The sequence below is a fragment of the Kryptolebias marmoratus genome, linkage group LG2, assembly GCF_001649575.2.
Source record: "Kryptolebias marmoratus isolate JLee-2015 linkage group LG2, ASM164957v2, whole genome shotgun sequence".
Classification (NCBI taxonomy): Eukaryota; Metazoa; Chordata; class Actinopteri; order Cyprinodontiformes; family Rivulidae; genus Kryptolebias; species Kryptolebias marmoratus.
This window is the reverse complement of record NC_051431.1, coordinates 4,419,972-4,442,009: the sequence shown is the minus strand read 5'-3', so window position 1 is coordinate 4,442,009 and position 22,038 is coordinate 4,419,972. Positions and strand designations below refer to the sequence as shown.

General features: G+C 40.1%; 2 protein-coding genes across 3 annotated transcripts in view; both read left to right on the top strand.

The window, feature by feature from the left end:
• The window catches only part of gab2 (GRB2-associated binding protein 2), a 40,867-nt gene extending 28,494 nt beyond the window's left edge, over window positions 1-12,373 (top strand). Inside the window, exons 3-10 of one of the 2 annotated variants that reach the window (XM_017416447.3) lie at window positions 2,974-3,202; window positions 5,734-6,329; window positions 7,196-7,293; window positions 7,418-7,697; window positions 7,816-7,906; window positions 8,022-8,118; window positions 8,216-8,335; window positions 8,880-12,373. In XM_017416447.3, coding sequence (XP_017271936.1) covers window positions 2,974-3,202; window positions 5,734-6,329; window positions 7,196-7,293; window positions 7,418-7,697; window positions 7,816-7,906; window positions 8,022-8,118; window positions 8,216-8,335; window positions 8,880-9,023 — 1,655 coding nt within the window. In that variant the 3' untranslated portion in view covers window positions 9,024-12,373. Of the gene's footprint in view, window positions 1-2,973; window positions 3,203-5,733; window positions 6,330-7,195; window positions 7,294-7,417; window positions 7,698-7,815; window positions 7,907-8,021; window positions 8,119-8,212; window positions 8,336-8,879 lie in introns of both variants that reach the window. The other variant, XM_017416446.3, reaches the window with a different exon arrangement.
• Window positions 12,374-15,785: 3,412 nt separating this feature from the next.
• The window catches only part of zmp:0000001236 (mastermind-like protein 2), a 46,852-nt gene continuing 40,599 nt past the window's right edge, over window positions 15,786-22,038 (top strand). Inside the window, exon 1 of the mRNA XM_037979806.1 lies at window positions 15,786-16,980. Coding sequence (XP_037835734.1) covers window positions 16,585-16,980 — 396 coding nt within the window. The 5' untranslated portion in view covers window positions 15,786-16,584. The remainder of the gene's footprint in view (window positions 16,981-22,038) is intronic.

The window sequence follows — 22,038 nt, the reverse complement described above, 5'->3', positions numbered from 1 at the left end:
TAGTGAGAGGCCTGGGTATTAGAGACAGTTTAGAGAGGCTGAATTTCTCAGAAGTAAGAATGAGCAGAGGTTCACCAGCTGATTGAAAAACTGCATCTAAGAATAATGTTCCTCAATAGACAGTTAGAGAGACTTCTCGTTATATCACATTATTTACAGTTCATAATATCATAAAAAAATTTCAAGAATCTGTGTTCAAAGGACAAGACTGAAAATCAATATTGGATTCCTGTGATCTTTGGGCCCTCAGGTAGCATCGTATTAAAAACAGGACTGTTTCTATTCTGGATATCACTGCATGGAAATTAGGATGACTTCCACAAATCATTGTTTGTAAACACAGATCACTGTGCTATGTGCAAATGCAGGTTAAAGCTCTACAATGCAAAGACAAAGCCAGATGTAAACACCATCCAGGAAAGCCGCCATCTTTTCTGGGCCATTTAAAGTAAACTGAAGTTGTAAACTGTTTTTTGGTCAGACAATTTTAAGTTTATTTTTTTTAAATTACAGATGCTATGTCCTTTGCACTATCTGACCATCTGAGCTGTAATCAGTACACAGTTCAAATGCCTGCCTCTCTGATGGTATGGTGGTGCATTAGTGCCTCTGGCAGCTTAAACATCTGGAAAGGCTCCATCAATGCTGAACAGTACATACAGGTTTTAGATCAACCAGCAAAATATCCAGGACCTTTGAACAGCCAGAACCCTACAAGAGATAAAAATAGAACATTCTCTCCAAAAACTTCAGTAACTGGTCTCCTCATTTCCAAAATGTTTACAGACTGTTTTAAATGAAGAGGGGATGCTTCCTAAACATGGCCCTGTTCTAATTTTTTGAAGATGTTGCCATCACATTTGTAATTACCTTTTTTTTTTTTTTACTTTTTTTACTTTTTTTTTTTAAATATTTAATAGGTTTAATAGATTTTGTTACAATGTGAAAAAATATGGGTTTATGAGATTTATAAATCATTGCATTCTGTTTTTGTGTACATTTTATACAATGTCCTAACATTTTCAAAATTGGGGTTCTACTTTTTTTAGTCTCTGCTAATATTATGATTTTTTTTTTTCCTCATAAGCTGTAGTATGATAAATAACTTTTCACTTTTCTAACACAGTGTATATATTACAACTTGACAGTGTGAGTGCTTGGAGCCAGCGGAGGGGAGATTACTTGGAGTTTCTTTGGGAAACTGTCATTGCTTTTATTTTTTGCTCCTTTCTGGATTTTTGTTTTGAGTTTCTACAGAGTCCTTGGAATTGCTTTCCAGTGGTGACATATATCATCAAGCCCATTACTGTCAGTGATGAGTCATGTAAGCTATTCCATCAGCAGACTGGACCAGCGATCTTTCATCTTGCTCTGCTTCTGACAGTCATTTGTACAGTTAATCAAAAATATTTCAGAAAACCAAAAAAAAAATTCTTATCTTGCATGCATACACCATAAATACTGACAGGACTCCATTTATGTATTTTGCAGATTTTTCTTTCTGCTCAGTTCCAGTGCCAGTTTATGTTTTTGCAAAGCAGCTCTCCGTACCAGCGGGGGTGGGAGGATCTGTCTTTTGACAACAAATCAATATATCTACCCATATTAGAGGGGCTAGTACTCACCACAGTGGATGAAAGCTTTTACAAAGCTTTTTGTGGAGAAAGGAGATGGTGCCTAACCAGTCCAGAGAGAATGGAATCACTCAGAACAATGGTGTAATTGAGGATCGCTGGGGAGGGGGAGTCCCTGCCTGTTCTGCTGCGGGTTGGGGCATCTCGCTGGTGTCCACTGGCCTGGAGACCTCATAGCAGAACCCCCCCCCCTCCTCGGGCATGAATGTGGCCTCATTCAGCTACTGGACTCCAGAATACAAGCCTCTAACTGCCGCACACACACACACATATACACGCCTGCACAACACATCTCTACGTGTTTCTCAGCTCAGATCTTGACCCAAAGACTTTTGTTTTCTTCTTACAGGGAGGGAGATACATACTTTTTTTTTTTTTGTAATTCTTAGGAATGGGAAGAATAGTGAACTGATTAAAATATTGAGATAAAGGTCTATTTATCTCACAGTTCAGTGTAGAAAATTCTGATTCTAAAATGACTTACAAATACCTTCTGGTTTCAGACTCAAATTTTTCAAAGGTACTGACATATTTGCAGTTTTTTCTTTACATAGATTAAAATTATCACTGTACTAAAATAACTTTAAGAATAATCTAAGTTTGAGTACATTTAGTCTGGAGGGAAGCTTGTTAGTGCAGAGATATTTTCATACAATCCTTGCATTTACTGGATGGTAAAAAATAGAAATGAGCTTCAGCAGCAGCAGAGTTGTTGTTGTTTTTTTTTATCTCGCTCAGCTACTGTTGCACACAGCACCATCGGTCGATAGATCAGTAGACCGCCTACTCTCCTCTCACAGAGCACCTCCTCATTTTGGCCTCCCGCCCAGTCCGTTTCCAACATCCTCATCTCGGATTTGTCTTTTCTTTGTAGTCAATGGAAAAATCAGGGGATGTCACACAGAAAAACAATAAGACTGTAGGACTGCATTGTCCACACTGTCCCTCGTTGCAGAACAATGGCCAGCTCAATAAAATCAAACAAAGCACATTGACCCTGGTTTAACTCGGATCATGTGCTGATCAACTACTGGCTCTCTGTAGCTCTGAAAGTAGAAGTATGCTGTTTTCTGTCCTCCCTGGAGACGGATCTCTCTCCTGTATCGATTGCAGTGCAGACGAAAGGGTAATGAATACAAGATGGCATGAGACCCTAAACTCTCAGATGGATTTAAAACTGACCATTTTAATTCACAAACTATGACAGCAAAAAATATATATATTAAGAATGATAACTTGACTGTTAATTTCCATAACATGTCCACTTCTCATAAAACCAGTCTAAGTTCAGCTAAAAAAAGAATAATAATCAATTTCTCTGATTTCTGTTTGCCTGCAGAGAGTAGATTACACCATATGCCTCGGTCTGTCGGAGCAGATGTCAGCGGCTCAGCGGCTCCTGTGAGCGGAGAGCGCAAGTCTTCAGCACCCGTCCGCTCCAGCCAGCCAGTGCTCTTCACCTTCGACGTGTCCGTGCGCCACTCGCACCATGGCTCCCTGTCCAACAGCGCACCTCAGGACTACCTCCTTCTGCACCAGTGCATGAGCAGGAAGACGGAGAGTGCACGGTAAAAGTCGCGACCCTCAGACGTCCTGTGTCAGTTTCCTGTTTGCCGTTATTGCAGGTCAACACACAGATTTACAGCGCTTCCTCAGCTCAGAAGCCCCCAAGGGTTAAAACTACTGTTGCAGGGGAAGAGTCATGCAGTGGTGTGTGTGTGTGTGTGTGTGTGTGTGTGTGTGTGTGTGATAAAGCATCATGAGAAGACAACATCAAACTGAAGTCATTACTCTAAAAATAGATGGTGGCATAAAAGCAAAGTTGTTTTTTTTATGTTTGTTTGTTTGTTTTTTACTAAAATTTCATTTGATGTGAAAAATAAAGACAAATAAGTTGGGATGCTATAAATCAGATATTGTTACTGAGCAGGCTACATCTGATCATTCAAGTCAAGTCGACAGAAACAAAATACTTGAAGATAGTTTCTTTTATTGACATACAGACACGGATAAATTGGTTTGTACATTTTCGTTTAAAGAAAAACCCACAATAGTCACTGAGTTACCTTGAAACTGATTAAAGTAATGATAAGAAAACATTCACTGAAAATCAACTAATGAAAATCAGACATTGCGTTTGAATTTTTGAGTCAACAGAATTATTTTTATTAAACTAATGAAACTGGCCATGACAAAAAAGATGGCATCCCTTTGAAAAGATTAAAAAACAAAATCTGACCATGGGGACATGTTGGCTGAGGTAACTAACTCCAGTAATCAGCACCACAGGTGTCTTCAATCTTGAAATCAGTCAGTCTGTTTATTTAAAGGGTGAAAAGTAGTCACAGTGCTGTTTGGTGTCATGGTGTGTATCACACTGAACATGGAGCACAGAAAGCTAAGGACAGAGTTGTTTCAGGAGCTTAGATGGAAAATTATTGACAAGCCTGTTAAAGGTAAAGACTTCAAGATCATCTCCCATCAGCTGGATGTTCCTGTGACTACAGCTGCACAGATTATTCAGAAATATAAGGTCTAGAGGACTGGAAACAACCAGCAAGAGGAGAAATTGAAAAGATGGATGTTGCTAATTGTAACCAAAAAGCCCTGAACAATTTCCAAAAAGATTAGAGATGAACTCTTAGGTCAAGGTACATCGGTGTCAGATCGCACCTTCAGTCACTGTTTGAGGCAAAGTGGACTTCATGGAAAACAGCTGAGAAGGACACCACTGATGGAACAAAGCCAGATTGTAATTGACCAAAATTACAAAGTTTGGTAAATTTGGTAAATGACCTTTGGACAGATGAGACCAAACTAGCTTTTTGGCAACAAGTCACATCAGCTGTATGCTCACAGATCCAAAAATGAAACGTACAAGTAAAAGAACCCTGTACCTACAGTGAAAACTGGAGGAGGCTTGGTTCTGTTCTCGGGCTGCTCTGCTGCATCTCACACAGGGTGTTAATCTGTGTGTAGTCACTGAGCACAAGAACAAAAGATCCAAATATTTAAATTTTATGACTGAATTTCCCTTTAAGACCCACCTCACCTTCTGCCATCCAGCCTGTTTCTAAACGCCAAAAGGAAGCTTTAATAATGATGCCATTCAACAGATAAGCCTGCGCCGTGGATGATCAATGAGGCCGAGGCAGCAATTCATCTCTTCTATAGGTTCAGACTCACCCGGGGTGGGACTGCGCTCTCAACCACACGATTTGCACATAAATCTGCTGTGTTGGGGACTTTGTTCAACCCAGAAAATAAAACCTCACAATCCATCTTTTCAGCTTTATGTAAATATTTCTGTCATCAGCTTGTGCCTCATGTGCTGGCTAATCAAAACGAGCATCTGGTGACGGGGTGTGATTCATGTCAGAACGAAACTCTGGGTATGATGACCAGTGTTCTGAATTAATCCATGTGAAAAGCTCCCTTTTAGTCGCTGTGATAAAGGATTGTACAATGAACAAAATTACTGATTGGTCATTAAAAGGCATTGCCAAAAAGAAGCAGAAGCTTAAAGTGCAGCTAACACAGTTACAATCTTAGCAGGGTGAAAAATAAGACGTATTGTATTTGCATAGGCCAGCTAAATTGGGCCATTGCTCAACTAACAGTCCAGAAATGTCTTAGCTGTTGGGCTGCTCTTGTTGGTACTGAAGGTCAAGTCTTGTAAAGGACACTGAGTAAATGAGGCATGTCCCCAGGGTCCCTTACCAAGGCTGAGAAACTCTGGGAAAGTTGGAGCATTTGCCGTTCTTAACACGAATGCCCTCTCCCTGTCAGCATGCTTAAAACATGGTCAAAACAAAATGTGTTTTGGGTAAATGTTACAAAACAGTGAAAAAAAAAAGCTTCTCAGTTGTTGGATGAAGATGTTTGTTGTGCTTAAAATGTGCTGAAACCTAAAGAGCAAAACTGAAGTGCTATGGCACCATCTAGTGGTCATGTTGGATAACTACATTAAAATGACTAAACACTGGCGTGGAAGTTTAGTTTTTTTTTAGTTTTCTGTCATGCATTTAGGAACACGTTGAAAATGGCCACACTAAAAACCACTTACATGTATGCGTGTCTGTTTTTGTCCCTGTTGCAGGAGTGCCAGTTTCTCCCAGTCCACACGAAGCAATATGTTTGTTGGGAACGATTCTCCAGTGCAGAAACTTTCCTACGGCTTTTCACACTGTCTGAATGGCACAGGTGCCCAGCTGCACGGCTTTTACAGCCTTCCCAAACCTGGAAAACATCCCTTATCTGTGCACGATGACTCTCTCCAGGAGGCCTGTTACGTACTTCCGCGGGGTTACAGCTCTGAGGCACCGGCTCACAGCAGTCTCGGTGATCCCGACTTTGAGAATGAGGAGGTGTACACCTTTAAAACCCCTTGCAACACCCTCGCCACATTGCACGGCAGTGAGCGGTCGCCTGACAATTACGACTTTCCTACGACCCCTGGCTCCTTCTATCAGATCCCCCGGACATTCGATAAGAATCACAATTCCTTGACACCCTCCAGCTCCGAATCCTCCTGCGCTCCCCCACCCAGGCCGCCTAAACCTAGCCAGGGGTCTGAGGGGCAGTGGGGGAGTCCCCACTCTGTGGGGAGTCAGAACGGAGACATGACGTCTTCTGTGTCGACCATCCCACGCAGGAATACTCTCCCTGCTGTTGAGAACATCAGGCTGCACAGAGGTAGGCTCACAGCAGCAGCTGCTTTTCGAAAACTTTTTATCTGCATGCTGCCTTTTTTCTTTAAAGACAAACTCGGCTGACTGACAGCTCTTTTGAAATCGCTCTATTCCCCCGTTTCCTGTTTTCAAATTCTGACTTGATCAGTCCACCTCTTTGCAGTACAGCAGTGACTCCTTTTCCTCTCCCTCTTTCTCTCCTCCTCTATCTCTTGTTTAACTGATTTAACTCTAGCAGCTGAGCAGAAACAAAGAGCCCAGTGTAGCAGACACTGCTCTGTTCAGGCACTAATGAAATTCAAGTCATACAGCCTGATCCAGAACGCTTCGTTCCAGACTGATAAGCAGTTAAAAAAAAACGAGGCACCCACAGACACAATGTATTGCTTTATAGTTTTTGATAATTGGTGCTTTGCCAGAGAGAATTCACAAAGAAAAATTGACCTGGAACTCATGTTTGTCTGTTTATATACGTGTTGACAGAGAGGAACTATAGCCAAGCATCTAATAAAATGTCAATGTTGTTATGTTTATTAAAAACATAAGATTAAATCAGAAGCATACTCGACACATACTCTGACCACTGCACATTGTCAAGATTTTGTAATATTGTATGAGATTACGCATAACCTAAATTACAAGGTTTGACCAAAATCATTTCTCAACTTAAGATGATCTTAGTTTAACACTCTGATATAAAAGCCAGTGGTCTTAACAGTTTTTCTAACTTTGCCTCTGTTGTACAATATTTTATATAATTTTTCACTTGTGGATTTGCATTGTGTTATTTCCTTTGGAGAGCCGTTTTATTTCCTTTTAACATTTAAGGCTGTGGTAAACAACAATGTCCTTCCTCACCTCTCCTCACAGGCTCCTCCTTTGAAATCAACAACCACCACCGTCTGTTTCATTTCAACAACTCGGGCCAGTCTGTGGAGTCTGTTAACGACGGCTTCAGTTCATACCTGGTGAGCCTTTGGATAATTACTGTGTTCAAAATTATTAAAAAAAAAAAAAAAAATGGAAAGAAAACACAATTACTAAAGCAAGAGGGATTGAGAAAGTCATGGGACGTGTCTTTTTTAACACCAGAGAACCCCCACCCCTCTGACTCGCTCAGACAGTGGAAACTCCGATGACAACTATGTGCCCATGAATCCCGGCTCCTCGCCGCTCAGCGCTGCGCAGGCTGACAGTCCCAAGAATAACTACATTCCTATGAGCCCCGGGCCACATCACTTTGACTTCCCAGGGTTCTCTGCAACATTACCTGCCCGAAAGGGGAGCAGTGCCTCTCTGTGTCACCGGCCCGGTCGCCTCAGTGATGTCACACCGCCGCCCATCAACCGCAACCTCAAACCTAACAGGAAATGTGAGTTTTTAGATGCATTTTTTTTATTTGTCGTCTCTTTTGGGGGAAGACTCTGCAGTCTGTATTGTTGTTGTTTGCATAAAGATTCCTGTTTTTGTTTGCTCCTGTTTTTCTTCAGCAAAGCCAACGCCTCTTGACTTGAAGAACAATGGGATCATTGATGAGCTGCCATATAAAAGCCCCATCACCATGTCTTGGACACGGCCCATGTGAGTCCTAAATCAGTCATTCGTCGTAGACTACCCAAGGTTACTCACACGCAGACTGATGGTGAACACTGCTGCAGCATTTTTCAAAAAGCTTGTTCCCAATGTTTGACTTCAGGCCCGCTATGAACTCCTCCCAACCCTGTCGACCCAATTCCACACAAAGCATCACCAGCACGGACTCTGGAGACAGCGAGGAGAATTATGTGGCTATGGTAAGTTCCTGTATCTGCTGGCGAGAGTGTTTTCTGATCAACTTGTTCGATTTTGCACCGTGTGTGAGTGAAACCTCTGTTGTTGTCCCACTAGCAGAATCCAGCATCTACCTCCCCGGCCGTGAGCGGCACCAGCAGCCCAGCCTCTCGGAAGTGTGGCAACGTGGACTACTTAGCCTTGGACTTCCAGCCTGGCTCTCCCAGCCCACACAGAAAAGTAAGCAGATAACTGCAGGAATGTTGACTCAGTATGATTCTTTTGGTTTTTTTAAATTTTTATACTTTTCAAAATATTCCACTTTATCTACAAATATTTTCCCGTCAGAAATGCATTGAAATCTCTGCAATTCCTACAAATCAACTTCAAAATACTTGCTATATTTTTGTCTTCTTTTGCTCCTTTCAGCTTTTAGCTACTATTCTTCTATTTTTAGCTTTTAGATAGCCATTTGCTACTTCTAGCTTTTGGTTGCCTTTCTGCTGCTTTTGGTTTATAGCTACCCTTTTGTTACTTTTGACTTTTAGCAAGCATTTTGCTTCCTTTGGCTTTTGGCTAGTGCTTATTTTAATTTTAACAAATCATTTTCAGGTTCATTTGATCTCAGCAGTCATCCAGCCCTCAGCTTCACATTGCATTTTTGCAGAGAATGCATTTTTTTCTAACTTGGACTTAATTTGATTGATTTTCAGTATATTTTCTACCACAGTGCACTCCATCCTTTCACTATAATCCCAATCCTGCCTTTTCGATCACTTCACAGCCCTCCACGTCCTCTGTGACATCCGATGAGAAGGTGGACTACGTGCAGGTCGATAAGGAAAAGACCCAGGCGCTGCAAAACACGATGCAGGAGTGGACAGATGTGCGGCAGTCTACTGAACCCGCCAAGGGAGTCAAGTCCTGACACTGACTTGTACAAAAATGACCAAAATAAAAAACCCTGAACTCCATTCTTAAATCAAGCATCTCCAGTATCATGCTTGAATCACTACCATAAATACTATTGGGCCTTGTTTAAGACTTGCATTTTTTGGCAAGAAGCCATAAATATCTTATGCCTGTTCTCTCTGTGATAATTATTACTGCAGTGCACTGCTTGCATGCAGAGCATCAGGCCATAAAGGTAATAAGCCCTGCCAAAGCTTCAAATACAGACTGTTAGAACAGTATATAAAAACCTGCATCATCCTGACTGTCAGTCCAATCTTCATAAACACACTGTATGATTAAAACTGTCACACCATCCCTCTGCAACTATTCATTTAGCTTGCATCTAGTTGGTAATTTACTCAAAAGCTGCCATTTAAAAGAGTAACATTGGCTAACTGGTCAATAACTATTTTATTACACTGTGGCAGTACGCTTACAGGTCTCAGGAAAGCCAAGACACTGTCGACTTTTGGCACGCGGGCAGATTTTCTCCTTTCACTTCAATCTGTCATTTGTGCTGAGTCCTGCAGAAGCAGGGAGGGGGATTATTTTCACTGTGAACGATCGTTTCAGCTTAGCAGTGCATGTCTGCGAGGAGCCGGGGGGGAAAAAATAGCCATTCAAATATGCAAAGGCCTGTGTCCGATTCCCTAATGATAACTGTACACGACTGCTGCCTTGGTTTCAATTAAGTTTGAGCCCAAACCATATTTAAGAACTGCCAGCCTGGATGGCAGGCTAATTATTTTAGTGCATTTATCAAGTCATTAATGTCCAGATGGACGGGGTGATGAAAACAAGACAGAATACTTCTTTGTAGAATTGATTTTAGATATAAAATGCATTTTTTAAAAATGTGCACTGACTAAAAAAACTGAATTAATAAGAAAAAAGCAGGAGACTCGCTCTGGATCCCATGAATACAAGGTTAGTGGATGAAGACATTTCTGTTTGCCACACACATTTATGTTGCTGAAAAATAACGGCATCTAAATTACTAAGAGTTACAAATATTTAAGTGCATCTTGTTGACTATAATTTGATGCACTTGTCAAAGACAAAAAGTGCACTACAGTCATTTACATGACAGCCTGCCAGATGAGAAGAAATCTTAGATTTATTTAATTTGCCTTATATTTTAGTTTTTGTTTTCATTGTGGATTTTGCCTTTTGGAAATGAAATTATTCAGAATGGTATTCAAACAATGATCATATTGTATTTCACGACCCATTTTCAAAAGAGTCGGGATGCGTAAACTGAAAATTAAAACAGAAAGCAACGATTTGTAAGTCTTAAAAAAACATTTTATTCACATTGGGACATAGTAAACATGTCAAATATTCAAACTAAGAAGTTGTACAATTTTTAAGAAAAAATGGCTAATTTTAATTTTGATTGCAGCAACAAATCTCAGAAAAGCTGGGACAGGACTGTTTCCTGACGTAAAACATCCCCTCCTGATACAACAACAGCCTGTAAACGTTTTTCTGCAGGAATGTTGTTCCATTCATGTCTGATGTAGGATTCTAGCTGTTCAACAGTCCTGGGTCGTCTTAACTGGATTTTCTGTTTCACGATGCACTAAATGTCCTCAGCTGGTGAAAAGTCTGGACTTCAGACAGGCCAGTTCAACACCTGGGCTCTTCTTCGATGAAGCCATGCGGCTGTAACAGACGCAGTATGTAGTTTAGCATTATCTTGCTGAAATATGTAAGGTCTTCCCTAAAAAATAATATATATATATTGTCTGGATGGAAGAATGTTGTTTTATAAACTGTATATACTTTCTGCATTGATGGTGCCTTTCCAAATGTGTAAGATGCCCATTGCAGAGGCACTAATGCACCCCCATACCATCAGAGAGGCAAGCTTTTGAACAGAGAAATGGTCCCTCTCCTCTTTAGGATGGAAGAGGTGGTGGTCATGGTTTGCAAAAAGAATTTGACATTCTGATTCAGCTGACCACAGTCCTTTTTAAACGAGCTTTGGCTGAAAGAAGACGGCAGCGTTTCTGGATGGGGTTCACAAACAGCTTCTGTTTTAAGCAGAATTTGTGGACAGAGCAGGAAACTGTGGTTACAGACGACGATCTGTGGAATTGTTCCTGAGGCCAGAACAGATACGGACTCGTTTTTAATGCAGTCGCCCCTGAGAGCCTGAAGATAAAATGCTCTTCCAGATGTTTCTGTTTTGCACTTTTTCAGCCTTTTGTCGCCCCGTCCCAACTTTAAGATCTGTTCCTTCCATCAAAATCAAAATTACAGAATTTTTTTCCCCCCAAAAATGGAACAATTTCTCAGTTCCCACGTTCGACATGTTCCCTATTATTCATTGTGAATAAAATCGAGGTTTATGAAATACAAAAATCCTTGCATTCTGCTTTCATTTACACTTTCAACAACGTTCTGACTTCAGAATCTGAGGTTGTTGAAGAAATGAATGATCAGTTTCTAGTTCTAGTAAAGTCCAGTATTTCAATGTGGGCTGGAACCACTGAGGGATGAGTCCCAATTTTATCTTAATAAGAAAATAAACAGTATGGCCATGCAGTTTTAGACTATTTTTATTATTGTTTTTACTGGGTTTTGTATTTTTTTTAACCATGTTAACATGTAAGCAATTGTTACACATAAGGATGAACACAAGCTAAATTAAGCTTTCAGATTGTATTGAGTTCTCTTCTTAAATTCCCAGAATAGATTTTTTTTTTGTTTGTTTATTTATTTATTTTTTTTATGAGGCATTCATAAAAAACGGGATGGTTGACAATTGAAGTTGGACTGGCAAAAAGCATTACCAGATGAACTGTGATTTACAAAGAGCAAAGCAAAGATTGAAGACGAGCGTGTCGTTCTCTGAAGTGTAATTTATTATATCTGCTGAGCGCAGGAGAGCTGCGTATGTGTGTGTCGTGGCAGACTGTGAGCTGCGGCGAGACTGAAAACGCGGCTCAGATCAGCTGATGTACTGTACTTATAGAGATTTTTTTATTATTATTATTATTTTAACCACTGTTATTGCTACTACTGTAAAAGCATTTTGCAGACTGCTTGTGTGTTAACTTATTAATTTATTGTGTGTTTTGAGGTTGTTAACTGTTTAAAAAAAAAAAAAAGAAAAACGAATGAGGAAAACTTCTCTCTACTAACATTGATGTTTGTTTTTTTACATTATGAGAAGCAATGCCAGTGTGTTGGTGATGTGGTACACTTAACTTGGAATACAAGACTTTGTTATTCCTGTATAATGGTAGACTTAAACTGTGGACATAGAATAAATCAAAATGTTAAAAGTTGGCATTAAAGTATCTTTGTAACTGTAAACCAAAGTACTTTTTCTAACAGTTCCATTAATTGTTTCTTCTTCATTCTTCCTCTCAGCTGGAATGTTCAGGACTCATTTAAACAAAAACTTCACTTAAACAGATTTGAGCTCTTCAAAGAATCGTCTGCTTTCTAGTAAACTAAAAGAAACAGGGTGAGCAATAATCATTTATTTCTTTGTAAAATTGCTCATTTTATTGAATACATCTTATTGTTGTAGATTAAACTGACACAAACTAGCTCGGTCCCAAAAATGTTACATTTCTGTTTGTTTTTTAACCCTTTTGTGCATGAATTATGATAACTTCATCCAGGATTTTTTCCTGTAAGTATTTTTCTTTCTCTTATGGCATAAAAAAGGGGAAAAAATACTTTTTAAAAATCTTTAGTTGCACTTGCAGTGGATAGCCAGTATATTGCATTATCCACTAATGTCCACTTTAGTGGTCTATGCAGTTATAATATAAAACCCCATACATATACAAGAAAATGGCTTTTAAATATGGCTTTTAAATAGCTGTCCACTGCAGTGACCACTATGCATGAAATGTCAATTATTGAAAATATGCAGAAGAGATTTTTTAGTAATTGATGGTTTTGATCACTGATAGTAAATTGTGAATTGTTTTTACACCTAAACATTACAAACATCAGTTCCTTCACTCATCTTTCTACTGTTGATACATGTAAAAAACCCACAAAACCTCAAATTTCAACTTTAACCGAACGTTACATTCCAAATATATTATTGTTAATATTATTATTATTATACAAACACTCAGATGTATAATTAGAAAAGGATTCTTTGGGATTTCTTGAAGCCCTCCTTTAGGGTGTGACTCTCATTTTCTTGTCATGGGAAACGGCTAAGAGAGGATTTTCTTTAAAGAGAACCAAAATAAACCACCTCATCGCTTCAGCGAAGACGCAATGGAAGTATTTTTAGAATCCTACACAGTCGTAATAAAAACCAAATACGTGACAGATTTAAGGTTCAGCTTTACCTGAAGGAATGAAACAAACTAACGTTACGCCCAGTCTCATGTGATGTCATGTTCAGACTGTGTGTTGTGAATGACTCTCAGCTACTACCACATCAAATGTTGGGTCAGTATCTGTACAGTTTAAGCTAGTTAAAGCAATTTGTGTGTTGGCTAATGTTGATCAGTTGTGGTGGCCATCTTGAATCGGATTGACACAAAAGGTTTATCAGTTGTAGATGTACATCCAGTCATGATTTTCTAATAGTTTCGTTAAAGTCTCTTTAATTCTTCATGAGATATCTTGCTAACAGACGGAGGGGTTCAAATAAAAACAAATAATGCTAAATTTCTGAGCAAAGATGTTGAACAATGATGAACACTTGGATTATGTGTTGTAAATCATTATCAGCCACGACCACACCAGATTTTACTTCAATATCTGTAGGAGTGATCGAGTTACAGGCATTATGTGTTTTCAACGGCCAGTTGGCTACATCGGCCATCTTTGATTGGGTTCTCTCCAGAAGTTAATCATTTGTAGATGGACTTTGAATCATTAATTCCTGAATGTTTCACTAAAATCTGTCCAGTGGTTTGGGAGATATTTTGCTAACAGACACACACACAGACAGACATGAGCAAAGATGTTGCTCTGCCTTTGGCGATAATTAACAACTCATTAGTTTAGGTTAAAAAAAGAACTTAAATAACATTCAGAGACATATTATGCTTCATTATTACTGATTTAACCTAATTTAGGTTAAAATGCAGAAGCAGTTTAAAAAAAGTCCAGCTTGTAAAACCACCTTTAGCTGCAAAATCTGGGGAACTTATCTCCCGCGTGACCTTATCAGTGTTTTACATCAGTGTGGAAGAATTTTGGCATTCTTCTTTCCAACATTGCTTCAGTTTATTTGGGTTTGCTGACATGTGTTTATGCACATCTTAAGGTCTTTGCATAGCAGGTTCAGGTCTGGACTTTAACTGGAAGGCTGAAACCGTCGACTCTTGCTGCCTTCTTGCCGTATATCTGCTGCCGTGTTTAAAGTTTAAACGGCTCAAACTGGTGCTTTCGTCGAGGTGGTCACAGCTGCAGTCGATCAACTAATCAAGTGCTTTTAATTAGCAGCAGCTGGATTCCACTCAGCCGTTTCATTTCTATGGAAACAGGAAGGATGGCTTTTTAGTTTTTCACACAGGTTTTATCAAACAAACAACTTTAATACGTAACGCCTCTGACTTCATGCCTAATATAACATTTTCAGTCCCAGTAAGGAGCAAATGTAAGTAATGTAAGCACAATAATGGCTGCAAATCAGGTGATTTTACAGATATTGAGCTAAAATTTGGTGTGGTAGTACAATCTGAGAGGTAATTGATCACACAAAGTCTGTGTTTAAAACTTTGCCATTAACTATTGACAACAATTCTATCTGTTAGCAAAATATCTCATAAACCACTGAAGAGATTTTAATGAAACGTTCAAATAGGAACTATTAGGTTTTCTTCAACAACTGATTAACTTTTGAAGTCAGACCAATTCAAGATGGCCACCACAGCCAAATGAATACAGAAAACACAAGAATGTCCATAACTCAGTTACTTTTACAGATAATGAGCTAAATTTTGTTGTGGTAGTAGCTGAACATCATCCTCAAGACATAATCAGAGCTCTACACATTTTGCAACATTTTTGCTTTAAGGTTTTGCGTTATTGTTGGTCAGCCATCTTTATCTGTTAGCAAAATATCTCACGATCCACTGGATGTGTTCCAATGAAACTCTCAGGAAATAATCATCGGATGTACACCTGCAACTGATTCCCCTTTGGAGTCACCCCCAATTCAAGATGGCCGCCACAGGTAAACGATATTAGCCAACATGATACAGGTCAATGTGAGTATTGTGGACTAGACGAAACAATAGAACATGTAAGGTTAGTATGCAATAAGTATGAAAAAGATGGATGATAGAAGAATTAAAAAAGATCAAAGAAACATGTAATATAATAAAGATAGTGCAAAAAGAAACAAGAAGTAAGAGTGTACAGATTATTGTAAGGTATTTGATGAAAACAAAGTAAGGGAAAAGAATATAAGGAATGTTAAGTAGGCTATTTTGGATCCACACTCCATGTCAGTAGGTGGCGGTAATGCACACCATCAGTTGTTTGCCAACCGCCATAAAACACCACAGAAGAAGAAGAAAAAGAAGAACGATATTAGCCAGCACAAAAGTAGCTGTAACTTTGTCATTTTTTCAGATATGGAGCTAAAATTTTACATGACAGTAGCTGAGAGTCACTCTGAGCGTGACATCTTGGAATATAACATGAAATCCAGCAGACCTCCAATAAAACAACGATTTCTCGTTTTTATTTTTTATTTTCCCGGTGGTTGTGAGGTTAAAGGCAGTTCCCTGTCCCTCCACCAGAGGGCGCGTGCGGCCCAACTCCGTCCGTGGGAGCGCATCGTGTCAGAGGAGGAATGTTCGTACAATGAGGCTCTGTGTGGAAGCGGTGCTGTTGCCTCGGTCGACCACACGGACAAATGACTGTCAATGGACTGCTTGAGTCGGATCTCGGTCGGGTACTAGAGCGGCTGTCTGCCTTTCGCCTTTCAGACGCTCCTCTGTGGCAGGAGATGGAAAAACAAAGAGAGGAAGGACTCGCTTCCAAACAACGTGAGTCTTGAAGTTTGTGGTGGGGATTTTTTATTTTTTTATTTTTTGTAGGCTTTATTCTCTGGTCTTCTGAGCTCTGGTAGTGGCACTCTTCGGGGTTGTTTAATGAGTGCAGAATGTGGCGCGGATGGCCGTGATGGTTGCTGAAAGTCCACTTGTGCGTGCCACGGCTCGGGATCTTGTTGCCGCTGATTCCGGCCCGTTTCTCCTCTGAGGAAGAGCGGATTCATTCCACGAGACTTTCACGCTCGGAAATAATTTCACATTTAATTACAGGCTGACACATCAGCCTGCTACGAGCCTGGGAAAATAATGCCGCAACTTTGGACCTCCTCTTCATCTCTTTGTTTTAATCTGTGAAGATTTTAGGATCGGAGAGTTTGACACGTTTTTTTGGGGGGGTAAAACTGTTAGATATTAGGGGGGGAAAGGCTTGTTTCGGTGTTATTTCTCACACAGTTGAGTTTTTGCGTATTTTCCACATTCTTTTTGTCCTCGAGACGACCTGAGCTTTTCCAAACTTGCCGTAGCCACCGACCCGCGGCTATGGGAGAGGCGACCCCAGCTCAGTCCGCCGCGGGGACCTTCGTGCCCATGCTGGGTGTCGGGCTGGGACCCGGCGGACCCGCGGCCTCCAGGGGCTCCGCGGTCCCTCAGCTGCACAACGCCATCGTGGAGCGTCTGCGCGCCCGCATCGAGCTGTGCAGGAGGCACCACTCCACCTGCGAGAACCGCTACCAGCGGGGTCAGCACGAGAGCTCCGACCGCGAGCACAAGAGCACGCTTCACCTGCTCAACATCGTCCACCAGGGGCCCGGGAACCGCAAGGCGAAAGGCAGCCGGGGCTCGAACCAGCAACCTCCCGATTACAGCAGGGCCAACGGAGCCAACGGGGAGCAGAAGGGCCCGGAGGGGGAGCAGAGGATCTTCACGCGCATAGCGGTGAGTTGGAGTCACGGGTCAGAAGCGATGAATTTGATGCTGACTGAGATCATAAATCTCATGACAATAAAAACGAAGATGGGGATTATAAAAAAAAGGATGGGCGTGTTTCTGGAGAAATGCCAAGAAGTTCTCCCCAAACCAACATGGCCAACTTTCAGAGATTTGTTTTCTTTTCAGTTCACAGCTGATTAATTGTTGTGTTAATTAGATGCTCACCTGAGGGAGCAGTTTCCTCCTAATGTTTCATTCATCCAAGGAAATAACTCAAAAGTCATTTTACACTCAGACTCTAAACACTGAAGTACTTTTTAGTTTTCAAACATAAAGGACAAGAAGTTACACTGAGTACAAACTCCTAGCTTTCCTTGGATGAATGCATATCGCCCGCCAGCGGCTTTCCCCTCAGATCCTCTTACTTTGAGGAATGACAGGGATGTCGCAGAGTTCGTCCTGGATCACTCTCAGTTACTACCACATCACAGTTTACCTCAGTATCTGTAGAATTCACTGAGTTACGGCCATTTTTGTGTTGGCTAAGGTCGACTAGCCGTGACAGCCATCTTGAATTGAATTGACTCCAGTTGCTAATTAGTTGTAGACTCACATCCAATGATTTCTGTCTGCAGGTTTCATTAAAATCTGTTCAGTGGTTCATGAGATATTTTGCTAATAAACACATTTCCCCCAAACATGAGCAAAAACATAATTCGTTGTTTTTTCCCTTTCAGCAGCAGACAGTAATATTAATAATAATAATATTAATAAGTCTGCTGTTTTATTGCACTGGTATGCTTTGAAAACCTTGGAGCAGTTAATATGCTCCCCATCAGATAAGGAAAACCACACTTTTTTTTTAATCCTCTTCTCAATTTTTCCACTCCTAAATCCAAGTAATTACAAATTTCAGAGATTTAGCCAAAGTAACTGAAACATTTTCTTTCAGCCTGTTGGTTCAGACACAACTTGAACTGGATGTCCACAGATTAGTCTTGAGATAATAACTGTTTTACGGGTGTTCTATTAAAAAGTGTTCACTCTGAATTCTGGGACAGTTTCAGGTGATGCCACGTTGCATTTTGTAAAGGCGAACCCAGGAAACCATTGCTGCGATGATTTCACTCTGAAATGTTGTCTTTTTTTATTTTACTGTGTAAGGTTTACATTACTGGCTGTTCTGAGTAAGAACCCGTTTTTAAGAGTTTAATCGTCAAATAAGCTAGTTGGTGAAGAATAGCAGGTTGGCCGTTTAGCCGCTGGATGTTTGAGGTTGTTTTGGATTAAAAGGAGCTCGCAGGTGAAGTGCACGTTCTGACAGGAAACGTCTTCAGAATAAACTCACAATTCCTTTTATTGCTGATAAGAGCTCCTTGACATTGATAGCAGTGTGGGGCTGCAGAGCTATTTTGCAACGTAATCTAGTGTGACAAATTGGTTTTGGGGTCATTAGGCCACAGGGAGGTTTTTCATTTCCTGCCTTCCGTATCAGCATTAGCTGCTCCAGAAAGATGGATGCAGGTGCATTCTGGGTTTTCTTTAACCCATTTAATGCTCAGACATTTCAGTTTCCTTTGTGTCACACGGCTAAATGAACAGTCTTTGAGTTCGTTTGGCCTGCGCCTTTAAAACGGCTTTAAAATGTCAAATTTCAACAGGTTCAGATTCTGCGCAGCTCAGGATGAAATGATAGAAAAGTGAACAAGGGTTTCTGTCTTTGTGTTCTCCACTCAAACCCATTACAGATATTAAAGGGCCAGAATTCCTTGATGCCAGAGTTTTAGACTAAAATGAGCTCATGTTCAGAAATGATGTCTTTGTTTTGCTCAAATCTTAAAAATTGCGTAACTTCTGAGTGATCCCATGTGACTTTGTGAGACGTCACACTTAGATGATGTGTTGTAGACGACTCTCAGTTACCACCACATCAAATTTTCGCTCGGCACCTGTAAAAGTGACTGAGTTAAAGCAATGTTTGTGTTGACGAACGTTGAGTAGCTGCGGAGGCCATTTTGAATTGGGTTGACTCCAAAAGGTAATCAGTTGTAGATGTATATCTGATGACTACTTCATAAAAGTTCCATTAAAATTCAGTTTGTGGTTCATGAGATATTTTGCTAACAGACAAAAAGGGTTGACTCCAATAGTTAATGTTGAAGTTTTAACTAAAGATGTTGCACAATGTGTTGTGCAGAGAGTATAAGTTTGGTATGAATCTCAGCTACTACCACACCAAATTTTAGCTCTATGTCTGTAACTTATGCTGAGTTGTAGCCTTTTTAATGTTTACTAAGGTTAGTTAACTGTAGCGTCCATCTTGGATTTGATTGCCTCCAAAGGTTAATGAGGTGTAGATATACATTAAATGATCATTTTCTGGATGTTTCCATAAAATATGTCCTGTGGTTCATGAGATATTTTGCTAACAGACAAGCAGAGTTGACGGAAAATAGTTGATGGCAACATTTTAAAGTTCTTGTGCAATCTGTTAATGCTCAAATGTGTTGTGGATCAGTCTGAGCTACTACCACGAGACGTTTTAGCTCAATGTTGGTAAAAGGCAAACAGACAGTCAAAAAGCCTAATCGTCTGCCGTTGCCTTTAAATGGTGTGTGATAAACGTGCTGCAGGTAAGACGGGATTTCTGCGCTCCTGGAACTAACTTCCTGCATGATTCACAGTCGGCGAAACACGAGATTTATTTAGTTGTTTTCTTTCTTTGGGCATAAGGGAGTTCAGCATCCAGACTATGATTTATTTCAATATAAAGTCAAAGGAGTGAAAGCTTGCAGATGTTCCCTCTCTGAATCTGTTCGACATGCTGGATGGAAAAATAAACAATTAAACTTTTTTTTTTCAGTACAGCCATAAAAGGGGCGGCCATGATTATTCTTTAATTTCATTTATTTTCATTGCTGGAATTGAGCAATGGATGGCATCTCCTATTTGTTCTGCTGTTGGATCAACAAATCCCTCACTGAAAAGGTTCAAGCAGCTTCTTCATGATCCATGTTGCAAAAATAAAAAGCAGTTTATCACTCAGCTTCCCACGTGTCCTTTCCCTGCACTCTAAAAAAAGACATTTGGGTGCTGTGTGAATTACACAATTGTTTTGTTGAATTGTTTTTTCCTTTTACTTATTTTTTTTTACACTCAAAGTAGGCAGATTTTGTTCTGTTATAGAAATATCATGAGATATTAAAGTAATTAAACACTGTTAATTAAATTGAACTTTACCACTTTGCTGAAAATGCACTTTTTCTTTAACTGAATACAGATTGTCCCAAGGTGCTTGCCATACTTGTACTTTGAACTGTTTTGCTGCAGGTCTTTCTGGGAGACTCCCGAATCTTTTGAATTCATTTCCATCCATGAAGTATTTGGTGAAAATAAGGCTTTAAATGATTTATTTAGTTATTTACATTTAACCAACCAAGTTTAGTGGAACCAGTTGACATAACTGAGTTAAAGGTACTCGTTGCAAATTATGAAATCAAACATGAAAAGGTTGTCCTGAACTGTATGAAATGACGTTATGGATGTTTGAAAGAGTTTACTCTGGTAGGTTTTCAGATTTATTCATATGCAGTTCTGAAATGTGGGTACGCATTCAATGTAAACAAAGCGCTCAGCTGAGAACCACATTATGAGCTTGACCCACATCAGATGTGTCGTAGTCCGTCTAGGTCACACGTGTAAAAGTCAAGGCCCGCGGGCCAGATCGGGCCCTCTGTCACATTTCATCCGGCCCTCCAGTCTGGTTCAGATCGAGTCTCTGATTCTTATTTTGCTTAAAAAAACTGAGCCTAATTAGTGAAGTTTTCTCTTGACAGTGACTCAGAAGCCAACAATATATAGTTTTAATTTCTGTGTGATCAGGTTTTTGTTGATGGCTTTTTAAAAAAAATCTGTCTAAATGTAAAAAAATTAATTTAAAATCTGAGTGAGGTGTAAGAAATGACTGCTAATGATGAGCTTTTTGAAGTTTTGATCTATTTGTCTGTGTTCATTAAAGTCTGTTTGCTCTAAATTCTGTATAATCTGTAACTGGGAAAAGGTCATTGATATTTCTATATGAATGATTTGACATAACACATCTAAAACCAAGGTTAATTTATGTAATTTTAATGAATATTGATTGTGATTGGCCCTTGGCAAGGACCAGATTTTTAATTTTGGCCCCCTTGCGTCACTGGGTTTGACACCCCTGGTCTAGGTAAACAGATGTGGCAAAATTAGAGAAGTTGAAGACATTTAGGTGGAAATCTAAGAACGGATCTGCTGTTGACCTATTTTACCGAAATATAAACTGCATGTGGTCGTTGGCAGCTTGTCACAAAGTTTGCTTTCAAATTTTTAATCGAAGGGCACATTAGCCATCAATGTGAGGAACAAATTGTGGGGATTTTGTTTCTTCCGTTCGGCCTTCGTGACATTGCGACGAGCACCTTTAAGTGATTTCTCGGAGTGTGCGGTTTGGTGAAACATGACAGGGTGTGAGACACAACGACATGATGGATTATACTGACTGTCTAAACGAGGTCAGGGAACATCATTATCATGTACCGGCTCATTTTTACCGATGTTGACTCTGGAGCAGTGTGTTCTATATAAAACTGATGAGTGCAGCAGGATGTGTGGAGGAAATGAAGTCCTGGCGTACATGCTCACATCAAGCCTGAGGTTAATGTTTCTCGCTGCTTATGATGATTTGGTGAAGCAGAACAGCAGCCAGTGCAGAAATCTCCCATAAATACACAGAATCTACCCACCACCGATGCAGGGAGTTATTAAAATGCAAAGCGCAAATGTGGACGATAATGTTTTTATCCACGTCTGTCTGTTGTCGAAATATCTCATGAACCATTAGACGGATTTCTATAAAAGTGGCAGAAAGTAATGACTGGATGAATGTCTACAACTGATTACCTTTTGGAGTCAGCTCGATTTAAGATGGCTGCTGCCGCCAACTGACCTTCAGAACTACAAAAATAGCTATAACTCAGTCAATTTAACAGATGCTGAGCTAAAATGTAGTGTCACTGAACCCCGACACATTCT